Genomic DNA, 15,773 nt, shown 5'->3' with positions numbered 1-15,773 from the left:
GCTAATATTATCTAGTCGCCAAATCGAGGACGCTGATGAGTCAAACTACTGCATACGGTATAGGTTATTAAAGGTGAAATTCAAAGAAGATCACAAATATGTCAACTAATGTATCACTAGAAACTGGTAAGCTAACAGAGTGCCATCGGACAAGTTTTAGGTCAACTACATATTGGGTGATTTATAAAAATACAAATACAACCACCTCCATAGCAGCTGGGATATACGAGAGATTTGCCGGAAAAAATAACGATGTTTTAATGACGTCACGATATGGACCAACACTGCCCAAGCAGACGACATCCCATAGAGAATGAACATAATTGCAAAGCTTTTATTTCTCAAATTATAATGAGTTAAGTGTACATAAATGTAATGGCATGTCAAACCATTAAAAAGGGGATATGACCCGATTGTGATAACTAAAATCTTTTGCTTGTAAATACACAGGATAGGGGTTAATTAACAATCAAAGAAACCGGACTTTCAAATTGAAAACCCCCCGGAATGATATTAAGGACGGCATTTGTTCCCTCTTGAAACGCCGAACATACCCCGGCGTGTGCAGCTGAATATACAATGGCGTCTTATTTTGTTTACAGGCGACAGATTCCTTTATTTTTGTATCGCTGCATTTGTCATCAAAATAAAACCATGCGCGGGGTTAAGAGTGAGGCAATAGATTATACATTTAGCCTGACGGTAGTGAAGTAATAGAAAGAACTCAAGAGAAGATGAAAACACAGGCACTGAAAATATGTGATATTTCATGGGACATCGTCTGCTTGTGCAAGTCATGTCCATACTGTGATCTCACACATCTCAGCAGCGTTCGGAGAGCTCTTCGGGTGCTATGCCAGGGCTGTATTTAAACGTTTTGTAATTTATGATAATCAGTACTTCGAATGTTTCCAAGCATTGAATTTTGATAACCTTGTCGAATCAAAGTTTCAATTTTGCAATAATGAAAATAAAGTTAGTTTTTAAAATCAATGAATATCTCCTTTAAGCTAATAAACCGGCCGACTAATATATAACAATTTTATTCATCCTTTCTAAACAAATTTGACAGCCTGAAAGCTTGCTCAATTGCCCGACATGGATTCCTAGTATTGTATGAATAACATGTCACTAGGTCCCCAGTAAAAACATCCATACATTTGAATATGTTAGTAAACCGGTCTCTTGTCAACCAGGCCTGAGTAGCCAGCTCAAATCCGTAGTTAAAGCCCTTCTAAAGTGTTGGGAGCCCCATAAATTTGATGGCAAAAAATTCATTTAAGTTGTATCATAATATAAAATAGGATGTCATTTAAAATACAAAATTCATGTTTACTGCGAGAACCTAAATGTTGTATTCTTTTATCAATATTCGAGTTTAAACACATTATTTTGGGGGAAATCTTTCTATAGGTGTATCTTAAATGACGTCCTCTTTCATATTATGATACAATTTAAATGAAATTTTGTCCTCAAATTGTTGGCGAATTTGGGGCAAAGCAACGAGATATATATTTAAAAAAAAAAAAAAAAAAAAAAAAAAAAAGATCAATCTAGAATCGGCGATTGTAGACTATATTGGGTTTCGCAATAACGAGATCCTAGTGTAACAGAATTATGTGAGAGAGTGAAGCGACTGAGTTTTAGCAAAAGATTTCATTGTAAACCCATACAAAATTTTATTTCTGATGCAATTTACCTAACGTATTGGGAGCGCATATAATCCTTATTATCTTAAATAATAATCTTGTCTTCCTTTTCTCCCCTTTCCTTTCTTTTTTTATCTTCGTGTTTTGCACCTGTAGTTTTTTGCGGATTTTGTTCATCTCCTCTAAAGGTCGCCCGGGGCACGTACCACCTCTGCCCCCCCCCCCCCCCCCTGCCGTCACTGCCGCCACTGTCTTTCATGCTTTTGGCAGTTTATAAGGGACAAAACCTACACAATCATTATTGTGAGGTCATCGCGTGCATTCACTTCAACCTATAGGAAAAGCCCTCTCACACATTTACGCGCATTGACCTACGTAATAATGTATACTCATCGCCAATGCGTTCGAGTAGAAACTTTTGACCAAACAGGAACGCGTTACTAAAATCCTACTCCAAAATCATACGTAACAATGAAATGCGCAAGTTTTGTGTTTACATTAGTAACGCTTTACCTACAAGAGATTCATTCTTTATGAATTCCCCTTGCATTAAAGACGTTTGCTCTGCTCCTGTCTTTATATCTCAAAGAGAAATGGCTCGCCGATCTTCTCGTAAGCGACGATTTTTCGCCCGACTTCGAAAGAGAATGGGAAAGAGTATGAGGAGACTGTGTTGTCTCTTGTCAGGTAGGAATATTTTCCTAAAGCTCCCCCAATGGTCATATACCTTATTAAGCACATAAACACAGTATTCACATTTTAATAGTGTCTTAATGTAAATCAGATTTATTGTTTCTGCAGTTACCAAACTCCAAAGCTTCGTCGAGCACTACCCGAAAATAGGGTCAGCTTTGTTCTATCATTATTTTCTATAGCAACTTTGAAAATTACGATTTTATTTTTGGGGTGGTATTTATTTAATTACAGCCACCGAGGATGACAGTACTGCCAACCGAAGTAATGTTTTGACAGCAGAAGCCCTCAAAATGGTAAGAATTCTTTTAAAACCCGATTCTTCAATATTCATAAAAGTTCTATTCAACCAAGACAATCATAGTTGGAATTAAATCATTCTTTTGCTCTCACGCGCCTTTTGTTCTCCTGCTTTAATTAGATTTTCATTTTAATCTTCTCTCTCCGAATATACAATATTCTCTCTCCGTATTGGTTTGCCCGCCCCTCTGTATGCAATTTTAAAGCTATTACACAATATTTAGCTCTCATGATCTCATATAATTCTTTTTCTTCGTTCAAACACAGTTCCACTCTACGACATGTAATATCAACGATACATTCAGTGACTCGACATCATTGTGGAGTTCGGAAGAGGGATTCCCAAGCATCACGTATTACCCAATCATCGCTTCAAAGCAAAACGACAGCGATAACAAGGACGTCGACGATGATAACGATAACGGAACAAGTATCGCATCCGACTGCTGTCAGCTCCATAACGAAGTCTTGATCGAGATTCATCATGAAGATGATAACGATTCATTGTTATCTGACACTACTTCTAGTTTGATCAGATTCATGGACGAAATGGACGATGATAGTTTCACGGACGTCTCCAGCATTACAACCGACAATGAAGACGATAACGACACGTTTACGACAGTCACCGATTTGACATACTACACCCATGATCTTTTCGACGACGACAGCAGTGACGTCATACTTGATCTCTCCGTCACCAAAGACGAATACGAACTTATCAATGATAGAGACCAAACAATCGAAAGTGATTTTATCATTGCAACAACTTTTCTAGATGAAATCATTCCTGAGGTCGCCTTCAAACTGGATTCTAACAATTGAACCTCCGATATATTTTTGTTTAAAAAATGACAAATACTCAATTATATCCTTGTAAATAAATCTGGATATGCTATACTCAAATTGAAACTACCTTTGTGTTGTTGTTGTGTGTGTGTAGGTGTGAAAACTTGTGAAATAATAAGAGTAGAAAACCATTCAAACTCAACTAAAGTATAAAGTGTGAGTCAAAAAAAGGTTTACACCTAGAAAAATTGCTTATTATTTTTAAAATCATCTATGCACAGTAAATTATTATACATCTTATGAAAGAGAGTTTTATCCCAAATCATTTGGTATCATTTTTGTGTGGTATGTGTTCACGCTTGGAGGAACAGGAGGCATTGTTTGCGAGAGTGCAAAAATCGAATTGCGCCAAAGTGATGCCTATACGGTATTTATTATGTTGGGATTAGCGGAGTGAGAGAATGAATTGAATGTATAAAATGAAATGTATTGCATAGTTGCTTTTTGCAGAAGCAAAGTCACACATACACACACGCGCGCGCACACACATTCGTTGATATTTGATATTCGATATTTTAATATGTGGCATGATTAATTTTGTTAGGGATGCTATTTGGATCTGCAGAGACCGAATTAATACCGAAATCCCAATTGTTTTATTCAACCATCACATAAGCAACTTTGGCGCAAGTCTATTTTTGCACTCTCGCAAATAATGCCTCCTGTTCATCCAAGCGTGAACACATACCACACAAATATGATACCAAAATGATTTGGGATAAAACACTCATTCAAAAGATGTATAATAATTTACTGTTCATAGATGATTTTAAAAATAATTAGCAATTTTCTAGGTGTAAACTTTGTTTTAATGTATGTCAACAAATCTATAGCATGATGAAAAACCTTTAACAAAACTGAAAAAAAATACATACGCAGTATTCAATTTGTCCACATTTTATTCCTGTTACCTACACAACATTATCCAATCCAATCCAATTTAGGTATTTATAAAGCGCCAATATCTAGTTGCTTTTAAAGGCGCTGATGAGACTGAAAAACTACCAAAAATGTCACGGGATAAGTTGAATCCACGGACTAGTATGCATGTCGTTATGATGAGAAATTACATTTACCCATTCCGGAACTAGAACCATCAGAATCGCCTGTCTTTTTAAAATAAATTGAAATCGAACACTTAGCAGCGCCTAAATTTTAGATTGTTATGATAACCATCGTATTTCCATTGTAAAAACATAACCTCTATAAACCTAACGTCAGCTTTTATCTCCATCTACCCGTTGGGTTATATATAGGCGCGTGATAATATTTATGTAAGTGCTCCTTCGCATAAGGAGTAATAAAGTACTATCTATTGTGTCGTCACATCGCCTGGTTTTTCTTTTCCCGGCATTTTATTCGATTTGTGTGATTCCGCCCTACCTCACTGGCGCTGCCGCAGCCGCTCTCCTGCAGAAAATGTGAGCTTCTGTAAGAATTTGTGTCTGTCGCCGACAGCATGTCGATTAAATGTTGTTTTCATCGTGTGTATGTGACGACGTGGTGTGCTGCAGGCTCACCGAGAAGGGAGAAAAAAAAGGAAGAAAATGAAATGACAGTATAGGAATTTTGGGGGGAATTGTAGGAGAGAGAAAATATTATGACAGCGATACTTTAAGATTGTAGGTTTGTGCACCCGTTTTTCTCTCCTTCATTTTGATTTTCATTGTCTCTCTTAAAAGCAGGCTGTCGGGCTCGGGATTGTTTTGATAGTGTAAAGCCTGGAAACGTCGGTTGAATCTAACGCAATATGAGATGAGAGTTCTTAAAAGTTCATTCCGGTCATGCTCATCAACATTTCTCTTTTGAAGAATTCCATTGATTTCATTAATTATCATTCAGTGTGATATCAAATCAAATTTGAACTTAAACTTTGTTTTCTCTTTCAAGGAAAAAAAGAGTAAATACAAAATAATTTAAGATGGATTGATGATTCGAAGTCAGTATAGATCAAAATAATAAGAAGCTTGATTTAAAAGTCGAGTTCGATAGATAGGAACTGAAACATATTCTATAGGCCTATATTTTATAGGCCTATATTATTTCATTCTGCTGTGAAAGTCAAGTCTATTGTCATGATCCCCCTCCCCAACAACAACAAAAAACACAAACACACGCACGCATTCACTCCCCATACCTTCTCCCCCTTTCTCTATCTTTCTCTTTCTGTCTGTCTCTCTATCTCTGTCTCTCTCTCTATCTCTCTCTCTCGCTATCTGTTTCGCTCCCTCGATCTCTCTCTTTCACGTTTGTGTCTGTTTGTCTGTCTGTCTGTCTGTCTCTCTGTCTCTCTCTATCTCTGTCTCACACACCATCTCTCTCTCCCTCCTGCCCTCCCTCTCTCTATCTCAACACGTTGTGTTTCTCATAGCTATCTATTTCACACGTCTCTGTGCTAAACTCTTTCAAAGCCAACAGAGGGCAGTAGTATAATTTCCACCCGCCAATATATTGCTTCATGTCAAAGAACGTTTTAACAACTCCGGTTTGAAAGAATTATGATTATCTAAGCTATAGGGCCAATGTCTCTTCATCTACCACTTCGATGAGTTGACGTTCCTAATAGTCCCATTATTGCCTCAATTCATACCGAGTCATGAAAACATGAATGTCAAACCCCATAGTGATCGTTTTGTTTGTAGATTGTGAGAGCAACTTCAAGTGGACTAAAATTGTCTTAAAGCTAATTTTTTTCAAAAGTAGTTGCGATCATATTTATTTAATTGTTCTCAATTTTACTCAAGCTTATTCAATGGTCGATAACATATTTACGAGTGAAATGTTTACTTGACATTTGCTTAAAAGCACTGTATTATATTTTGTGAATATATTTGAATTACCAATAAAAGCATTCCCTTTTTCAAAGAAGGGGCTGTTTCAAATTTGAATTGTGAAAACTTGCTAGAAAATCTTGAAAAATGAACAGGAACAGGAATATAAAAATAGAATGAAAGCAAGGTAAATTGGCGAGAAGAAATCAAATCTGAAGAAAATGTTAACAGTACAGCAATTTACATTGACAGAAATGTAGTATTAAGATAAAACAGGAGGTGGAGAAGGGAAAGAAATAAAGAGAGAGGGAAAATGGAGGAAAGGATGAATAATCTCATTACAAATATAGTGGGTTCATAACGACTGAAGATAAATAAGTAATATGACACATTTATTGGATGTTTTTATAGTTTATTCCATCATTACATCACATCAATGAAAAGAGAAAAAGATTGTGCAGCAAAGTTTTCTTTCCGTACACCTCTACACATCAATACACATCATCTTAAGATAGACCCTTTTCTCTTGTGATTAGTCCAGCAATTTAATCTGATTTGAAATATTTTGGCACACCCTATTATCTACAAAGGCACCACACGCACATTTCTACAATATCTTACTTTACAAAGAATATATATAGCTAAAACACAGCACACAGAGTTTTGATTATCTTCAATTAAAATCTGATTGTTTTTCTCTTCTCTATATACATAGTAAATCCTCACAAAAATAGCAGAAGTCAAGATAGAAAGATTGCATAAGAACTTTTAAAATCCTGATTGTATGAAAAAAGCTAATTTGTTCTCATATTTATACAGTAAAATGATAAGATTTGCATAATGTTATAAAACTACCTACTTATTACAAAGTTCACTAATAGCATAAGCATTGGAAATCACCCTGCATGAGATAATAATAATTTATTTTCACTCTATTTTATTTAGAAGATATTTTTATTTTTTTCCTTCAGGGGGGTGTTTCACAAAACGTGTCATCAGTGACATATTGAGAGTTTCCATTATAAGCTAGTGAAATCCTTGCTTCTGATTGGTTATCAGCAGATTTGTCACTTATTTTTGTCATTTTTCATTGAAAAAAGGCTTTGTGAAACACCCCCAGGTTACTGTAATGTCAATTCATTTACCCATCCTTCTCGGGCACACATTGTAAGAGCACTTCCAATTCAAGGCAACCCACTGTGAAACCATCCCCATTTTCAAAATGGTATCAACCACTTCCTCATATCACTACCAACAAAAGCTAGGCCATTCTACTTTACAATAGGGGTGACTACATCCGGCAAAAGCTTGCTTTACTCACTGCTCTGTCTACATAATTTAAAATCTGACCATACCTATTTCAAAATGGTACAAACCACTTTCTAATATGAACATCACAAAACCTGGGTTATTCTACTTCATAACAGGGTAACTGCATCTGGTCAAATAAGGCTACTTTAATACAACTCTATATCCTATTTAAAATTACTTATCACATTCTAGAAAGTATATCCTAAGCAAACAAGAAAACAAACATCATAATATCATGTCTTTTTGGACGGAGATATATTTTCAAGGTCATGTATTAAAGAAAAACTCATGTTCAAACAAAGGGCAGGGTATTTTGGGGCATATATGTCTGTAAAAATCCTCAGCTCATGGAATGTTCGAATTGTACATCATCTTTTCTGCACCATTTCCCCTTAAAAAGCAGTATGTCCATACTATAGGACATTATATTACATAAGAAATTGAAATCATTCTAAATGTTATACAGAACAAAGAATTACAGTATTTCATTAAAATGATTTTCACAAAATAAAAATTACAGCAGAAAGAACAAACAAAAAAACAAAAAACTCACTTGCACACACAGAAAATTGCTGATAGATTATCTACTGCACGCTAAGCACATCAATTCGTTGAAACAAACAAAAATAATGATCTGCATGACTGCATCGATTCATAAAAAATCATGCAAAAAGAATTAATACTGAATGAAATTTACTAACACAGTCCTATTACAATGGATGCTCATGAATTAAGCCTGAGGGTGGACCCTATCGAAGTATGATGAAAGCTGAGAAAACATACCATTTACAGTCAGCATTGCCTGCAATATCTTATGATAATATATCTCTCATATTTAAGTACTCACACCAAAACGACGGAGACTAATTACATTTCTTGCTTGAAAAATATTAATATTCCTGAACATGCTTACCGGTAATTGAATTTATCCTTGAATATTTAATGACATTGCCTTAATTATTTTGATACCTACTTATCCACATCTGCGACACATTTTTCTAAATCTTTTATTATTTTCCTGTGTGATGTTATCATTGTTTAATTACTTTTGAATTTCAATGTTTGTATTATAATATAAAAATCTGATTATCTTGTTAAAACAGACAAGCTGCATGTCATGTTTTTTTTCAATAAACCAAATAAACCAATTCAATTAAAATACTGCCTATCTAATTAAAATAAAAATGCATTTTCACGAGCATATTTTAACCTAACAGTTCTTTCCACAAGAGAATTCCCGTAAATGATATAAGCTACTGTTTTGAGTGAAGTAGAGAATAATATACTGTAATTTCAATTACCACCAACAAAAAAACATGAACAAAACATGCAAGTTGAATAAGTTAAATTATCAGATTGAATTCCAAAACCAAGCATTGCAAATATCTTTCTAATGTGCACATCAAAAATCTGTCTTTCATCCAAACTCTAAACTGTTATGATAGCAATTCAAAGAATCTGCAACAAACCAAGCAACTGATGCCTGCATACCAATCTCAAACGATTCAACAAAGCTAAAATGATCTCTTTTCAATTTTTCGCTGTACAAGTCTATCTGATCAGCAAACGCACATCAAGATATAAACTCTCAACTATTTCAACTTGCGTCATCTTTATATATCTCTTTTCAGTACCCACTGTCAATGTACACATTACGCAAGTCTCAACTATCAGCAAACCATCATCAAATCTAAAATAAATAATCGTACTGAACTGTTTTGTCATGCCACATCTAATTTCTACACAGAAAGCCTTTGCAAATTCACGATCAAACCTATTATATCTAGAAGCTTGAATATCTTGCACCTGTGAACGGTTATCTTACATAATCCAGAGACAAAATTAAAATAGCCCATTGAAATATGTCTCCTAAGACATCGAAACATGAAGAACTGGTTTTTAAAGTTTTGAGACCGGTGGTTGTTATGTAATCATATGTAAAGCATCCATCTTGTTACCCTGATATTGGGATTTCAAACCGATGTAGTGCAATGGTACCTGTAAGTATGGTACAAATTAATAATTGCTTTGTCCCTCAGATAGGACTTTAGATACTGGTCCCATGTTCCCTTGCCCACAGCCTTACATGTATACTTGCTTTCTGGTATGAGACCAGGCGCCTGAGTAGGTGCATGGTCCAGTGATAGAGCAGTGGTCTTGTAACCGGGAGGTCCCTGGTTTGGAAACCGAGTCAATGCGCTCGTGCCCTTTGGTAAGGCATTGATCCTAATTACCAAGTCCTTTGGAGAGGAATTAAAGCCGGCGATCCCCTGGTTGTTTACTTACAAACATATACATACTTTCTTTAAGCAGTCAGGTAAAACAATCATCATCAAACAAATAAAATATGAACACCAACTTCAACTTTCAAATGTCCTGAAACTTTTAAAAGTACTTCAATCTTGCTTTCACTAGTTTCTATCGCATTTGCAAACACTCTATTTTTGTCTTTAAGCACATCACATCCAATTGGTACCAGAAAGGAATGAATCGTTCCATGAAGGGCAGTTCAAGCAAGCGAATGGCAGTCGTGAGAGTATGTTGTCTCAACACCTCAAAAAACAGCACCACTGCACGTGAATCAAGGCTATCTACAGCTTAGGCCAACTTTCTATTCTCTCTGCAATATTTTCTCATTTGATCCAATAACACTAAATTCCCCTGATTGTCTACATTTTATAACTTCATATGGCAATAATAGGGTTAACCCATAGCACATTGAAAGAGATAGTTGTGACGAAGCAAACCTTTTTGAAACTTGTATTTTTTTCAGACATGTATCAATCAGATATGATTATTAACGTCTGGGGACTGACTTTTAGCGTCACCATCCAAAATACTTTTAGCTGACCGTACCACGGACATTACCGCTAGACCAACTGACATCTCCTCCGTGAATGTGATTGCAGTTAAATCATGGAGCTGCAAAGACTTCCCTCCCACGTATGATTTCTATAAGAGGGACTAGCATGTCTTTGAAGCTCCACGAAGTGACTGACAAATCAGGAGAGACTTCTGGTGTTGCAACTATGCTCTCAACTAGCTATGGGTGAACCCTTTAGCTACCACTAGCCTCAAAGGCAAGCGACTTTAAACTTAGTCTATCTGCTTATTGTAAACTAAATGGAGAACTCCTGCCCTTGAATATGGAATGCTGTTAACGTCACCTAACCAGGACTTCCGATATCTCATTTCTAATGAATAAGTTACTTACAAAATCTTCTGTCAAATCAAATCATCCGACGAGACATGATGATTGTCTTGTATGTTTTGGAAACAGAATTGTAGGTTTTATCATAGAGTTAACCCTTCTGACTCTCAACACTGGAATGGAATGCAGATGAATTCTATACATATTGCATGACTACTCTACAGGAAACGGATCACTTTCGTAACGAGCCGCGAAGAGATGACGGACTGAGGCCTCGCGCTGATCGAGTTCTGCCACTGCTACTTCTAAGCTTGGAATCTAGTAAGAAAAGACAGAAGAAAGGAGAATAGATTATTTGGGAGAACACAATGGACATAAAAACCACAATACGAATTTCATGAGAACTACGCTGAACTCCCACTCTCATTATTTAAGTGCTCGGTAAAAACTCTGAATAAATCCTGTTCCTTTGACATCCTCATTCTGCTTTTGAAAGCCTGTATTAGAAGACGCAATTTTGATTATCTACATGTTATAACAATCTGACTTTGATACTGGGGAATCCCCTCTAGAAAATGTGTGTGAGATACAAAACCTGGGGGGTGTTTCACAAAGATCCTAAGTTGAACTTATCCCTAAGTTGGACTTAACAATTATGGTAAGCCGTCATTGAAAATATTTTGTAAAAATTATTCAAAAGACATAAAATGTTGATTCAAATTATTCATATTTTCTATTATCTTGGGAGATTTCATGTTCTTGATGGGGAATTTATAAAAAGTCTAAAATACTTGAATTTTTGCTTTTGAATATATTCTATTTTAAGGCTACAAATGGCTCTCCATAATTTCTAAGTCCAACTTAGAGTCAAGTTCGACTTAGAATCTTTGTGAAACACCCCCCTGATGCGCTTCCTGAATATGTGAAAGTACAAGGGGCATTTTGGAGATGCTAGAGGGTTAAGTTAACTTACCCATGCCCGGTGTTGAGGTGCTGGCTGGTTTACCCAGCCTAACGGGGGATATACTACGGTTGCGGTCCTTGGCTAGGCGTGGTGATAGACTGGTAGGAGGCGACGCCCCTCTGGCCGACCTGCGCAGAGAGGAGGAGTATCCCATGGACTCATCTAGCTTCCTGGTCTCGTGCTCCAGCAGCAGAGGGTCAAGGGTCGGGTCGCGGGCCACAGAGTGCAAGGAGTCGCCTGAATGGGGTAAACGCACATATGTTCATAAATCAACAGTTTATAGAATTATCTGATTTCAATGTAATGTTGAGTTCTTTTATTCTTTTAACAAAGTAGGTACAGATTGATTTTGGTGAGTTATATCAAAATCACCATTCAAAGGGGTTAAGAAATATGTCAGTCTCTTGAAAGGTCTAAAGTATATTTCTATCTCCACTAGACACACTGTAATCTGAAAGAAAAACTAATAAAGACATGAATTGAAAACTGGACTTGGTTCTTACTGAGCATATTCCTGAGGTCCTGGATCTCGTCATTAGTCTTGGAACTCATGGAGATGTACTGTTGTCTTTTCCGTACCTCATGATGCATCTGATCCTTCAAGGTGGAATTCTGAATAAAAAAGAAAGAAATAACAAAGAAAATGATAATAATAAAGGTAATAGTGAGTTCTTGTATAGCGCTCATGTCTGTCAGACTTGACACTCCTGGTGCTCCGTTTTTAGCATGGCTGCCATTACAGCGCTCTAGCATTTCGAGGAATTAACTCCTGCCAGATACCCATTTCCATCAACTGGGTCGAGTGCGGTAAATGTAGATTTATGTCTTGCCAAAGGACATTAGTGCTGTGATCCACAGTCCAGTGACGTATCCACTCGACCACGATACTTCAATGACTCAAATCTCAAACCCAACTTGATGAATCACAACTAGAGATACAAGGTGAAACCTGCTTTAGTGACCACTTGCTTATAAAGACCATCTGTCTATGAAGACTACAATTTTTTCCTTTGACAATTGTTTCTAATAGAAACCTGTACTAAAGAAACATGAACATAGAGACTACCTGCCTGAAAAGAAGAAAGAAAAAATTAAAAAACGGGAAACCGATTTTAAATCGGGTAATTATTAGACCTGATAAATATTATACTCTGATCAGGAAGAAAGAATTATCCTTCTTTATTTATCCCTGTAAAGCCACAATCTACCATCAAGATTCTTGCTAAAATGTCCTTCTTGTATCAAGGGCAAGACATTAAAACACTTTCTCATATAATCACGACCACTAAAAGCTGGGTCATTCTACTTTAAAGCAGGGATAATTTTGTATGGTCAAATTAACTTGCCTTACCAACTGTTCTAGTTACCTGCTATTTAGATTCCATGCCCATAACAAAATGGTGTACACTATGTTCTCATGGCACTACCACTAAAAGCTGGACAATTCCACTTTGCATTAGGGAGACTGTATCTGTTACATTAGCCAAATAAGCTCACTTTACCAACAATTCTGGTTACATGCCTTTTAGAATCTATCACACCCATAACAAAATGGTGTAAGCCATTTTTTTCATGGCACTACCACCAATAGCTGGACTATTCCACTTTGCATTAGGGTATACCAACCTGCTCTTCAAGTCCTTTGACCCTCTGTCTATGAGCCCTCTCCCTGGCCTCTAGGGTCCTCTCAGCTTGAAGCTGAGCTGTTCTCAATCTCTCTGTCTCGATCTCTGTCTCTTGTCTGTGTCTTGTAGTCAGCTCAATCAATCTACAAACAAACAAACAAACAAATGAAAATATCTAAGGCCACACACCCATGTAAGCTTAGTCCAAAGGACTACAGCTTAGGTATCTGAAACATCTGAACCTCAATATCCAATAAGATAGATTGACATGCATGCTCATGTTTTGAATATGGCAACCAAAAAGACAATCTGACAATTGGTTATCCTTAGGTTTGATAGTAAGCAAATATTAATCGACTACGAGGGTAATGGATACAAACTATCATCGCCGAGGTGATCTCGGGGCTACTATCTTCCTGAGCCGCAAGACGAGGGAAGATGGTAGCCCCGAGATCACCTCGGCGATGATACATGTAGTTTGTATCCATTGCCCGGGTAAAGGAGGTTAATATTTGTTTTATATCCCACATCGGCAATAAGGTCTATTTAAAGTGAATTTTACATAATTAAAAGAACTGATTCTGCAGACAGTTTAGCTTCAGCTAAATTTTACAAAGCACAACACGCATACATGTAATACAGTCGATCATTTTGACATTGACATTGACATTTCACGTAACCTACTTTGCTACGCTTATTCAATGGACAAGTGGGGCAGCAGCAAAAAATTATGGTACAAAAGTCCTATCGCAGGGAGATTGATCATGTGACCTTGTTTAGACCAATCAGATTGCCAGATTTTTAGTATGCGGGATATAATCCCATACATACGCCAGTACACAAATTCTGACAACTGGATTATTAAAAGATTTGATTGATTAGGTCTGATCCATCAAATTTGATGAATATGCTTTGTATCCTCACCTCTGGGCATGTTGCTGTTCCGTCTCAGCCAGCGTGGCCTGTAGGGCCTGGGTCTGTCTCTGAAGCTCAATATTTTCTTGGTCCAGGGAGGTTAGGGACTGGTCTAGAGCTCCTTTCTCCGACGTGGCCCTCATAACGGCCTCCTCATGGCGCATCTTCTCTCGCTCAACCTGAAGTAAGGGGGAAATGGAGAGAGACATAAGCATTTTTCTTGATATGGCAGTCTAATGTCATTTGTATTTCTGTGTCCCGTACATCACCATGATTCACAGGATTACATTAAGAATGTTATAACAATGAAACTTTTATTTTCATAGATCTTCTGTCTGATCTCAGCTGCAGTAATGCAATCTACTTAACACGATCGCAAGGGATACTAAAATGTGGTTGCTAACGTATGGGACAAAATACATCAACTAGCCCAATTACAATAAAAACAGTATTTCAGTTTTCATCTGTTCTTGTAAATTGTTCCCCTGTCTCAAACTGAGAATGATCTGTTGGAATAATTGTTTATTAAAGAGGATTATGAATGATAATTGAACTATTCAAAGTATTCACAACCTAAAGTCACTTGTAAAATACATTTTTTACAATAATTTTTCAGGACAAAATAGACATTTTGTTCTTTTCAATACGATATGAAAATTGGACACAGATCACTTTGTAGTTTCAATCCAAAAATGTAGAATGCAATATAAAACTTAAAGCCCCACTACACTACTTATAGCTACTTGCGCCCTCTATATAGCAAACAATGCCTAACCGGTGACATTGGTCCCCCATGGTCCCCTTTTTCTTATGTTGAGAGCTGATTGATGAGATAACCACCTATCAGTGACCATGCAGGGAGGTCTAATCCCTTCTGGCCAAACTAATGCAGAGGGGCTTGAATCTATATCCCCTAGATCTTACCTTATCCAGGGTCTTCTTGAGGGCAGTCTTATCTTTTTCCAGACGACCCGCACTGCGTTGCACCTCTCTCTTCTCGGTCTCTAGGTTACTGTAGGCCTTCTGCAGTGTGGTGACGTGTTCCTTCAAGGAACGTTTCTCTGCTTGGAACCTCTGGATCTGAGTCATGGTGGTCTCCTCTGATTCCTGGTGCTGCTTCACGAGCTGTGTGGGGACGTAGACGAAAAGATGAATAATAATATGAACTTGCATCAGAATATTCTGGTTGGCAACTTTGGTTCGTTAGGTGATGTGAGACTACAACTTCCCATGAGAATATTCTGGTTGGCAACTATGGTTCCCTAGGTGACGTGAGTATACAACTTCCCATGAGAATGGCAATGGCAAATTTTGATCGAAAAAACAATGATTCTGAATCTCTCAACATGTTACAAATTTAAGGATTTTGAAGCTTATTTTCATTTTTTAATTCCTGGTACCAAACACAAAATATCCATTCAACTAAAATGGATACAGTGTGTGCAGACATTTTTGCCTATTCTACTCATACTGTACATCTAGTATAATTTTATAGGGCTCTGGATCAAAGTAACTGAGCCACACCACAGCATGTGGAATGATTGT

At 36.9% G+C, this 15,773-nt stretch overlaps 1 protein-coding gene across 1 annotated transcript in view; it reads right to left on the bottom strand.

Annotated features, from left to right (window-relative positions):
* Positions 1-10,488: 10,488 nt before the first annotated feature.
* Positions 10,489-15,773, bottom strand: part of LOC115924516 (rootletin-like) — a 47,675-nt gene continuing 42,390 nt past the window's right edge. The window contains exons 33-38 of the mRNA XM_030986841.1: positions 15,153-15,353; positions 14,238-14,407; positions 13,315-13,456; positions 12,192-12,300; positions 11,698-11,925; positions 10,489-11,042 (exon numbers count right to left, since the gene is read on the bottom strand). Coding sequence (XP_030842701.1) covers positions 10,957-11,042; positions 11,698-11,925; positions 12,192-12,300; positions 13,315-13,456; positions 14,238-14,407; positions 15,153-15,353 — 936 coding nt within the window. The 3' untranslated portion in view covers positions 10,489-10,956. The remainder of the gene's footprint in view (positions 11,043-11,697; positions 11,926-12,191; positions 12,301-13,314; positions 13,457-14,237; positions 14,408-15,152; positions 15,354-15,773) is intronic.

Source organism: Strongylocentrotus purpuratus, unplaced genomic scaffold, assembly GCF_000002235.5.
Source record: "Strongylocentrotus purpuratus isolate Spur 01 unplaced genomic scaffold, Spur_5.0 spur5_scaffold_16, whole genome shotgun sequence".
Taxonomy (NCBI): Eukaryota; Metazoa; Echinodermata; class Echinoidea; order Camarodonta; family Strongylocentrotidae; genus Strongylocentrotus; species Strongylocentrotus purpuratus.
The sequence above is the reverse complement of the archived record's forward strand: the minus strand, read 5'-3'. Positions and strand labels throughout refer to the sequence as shown.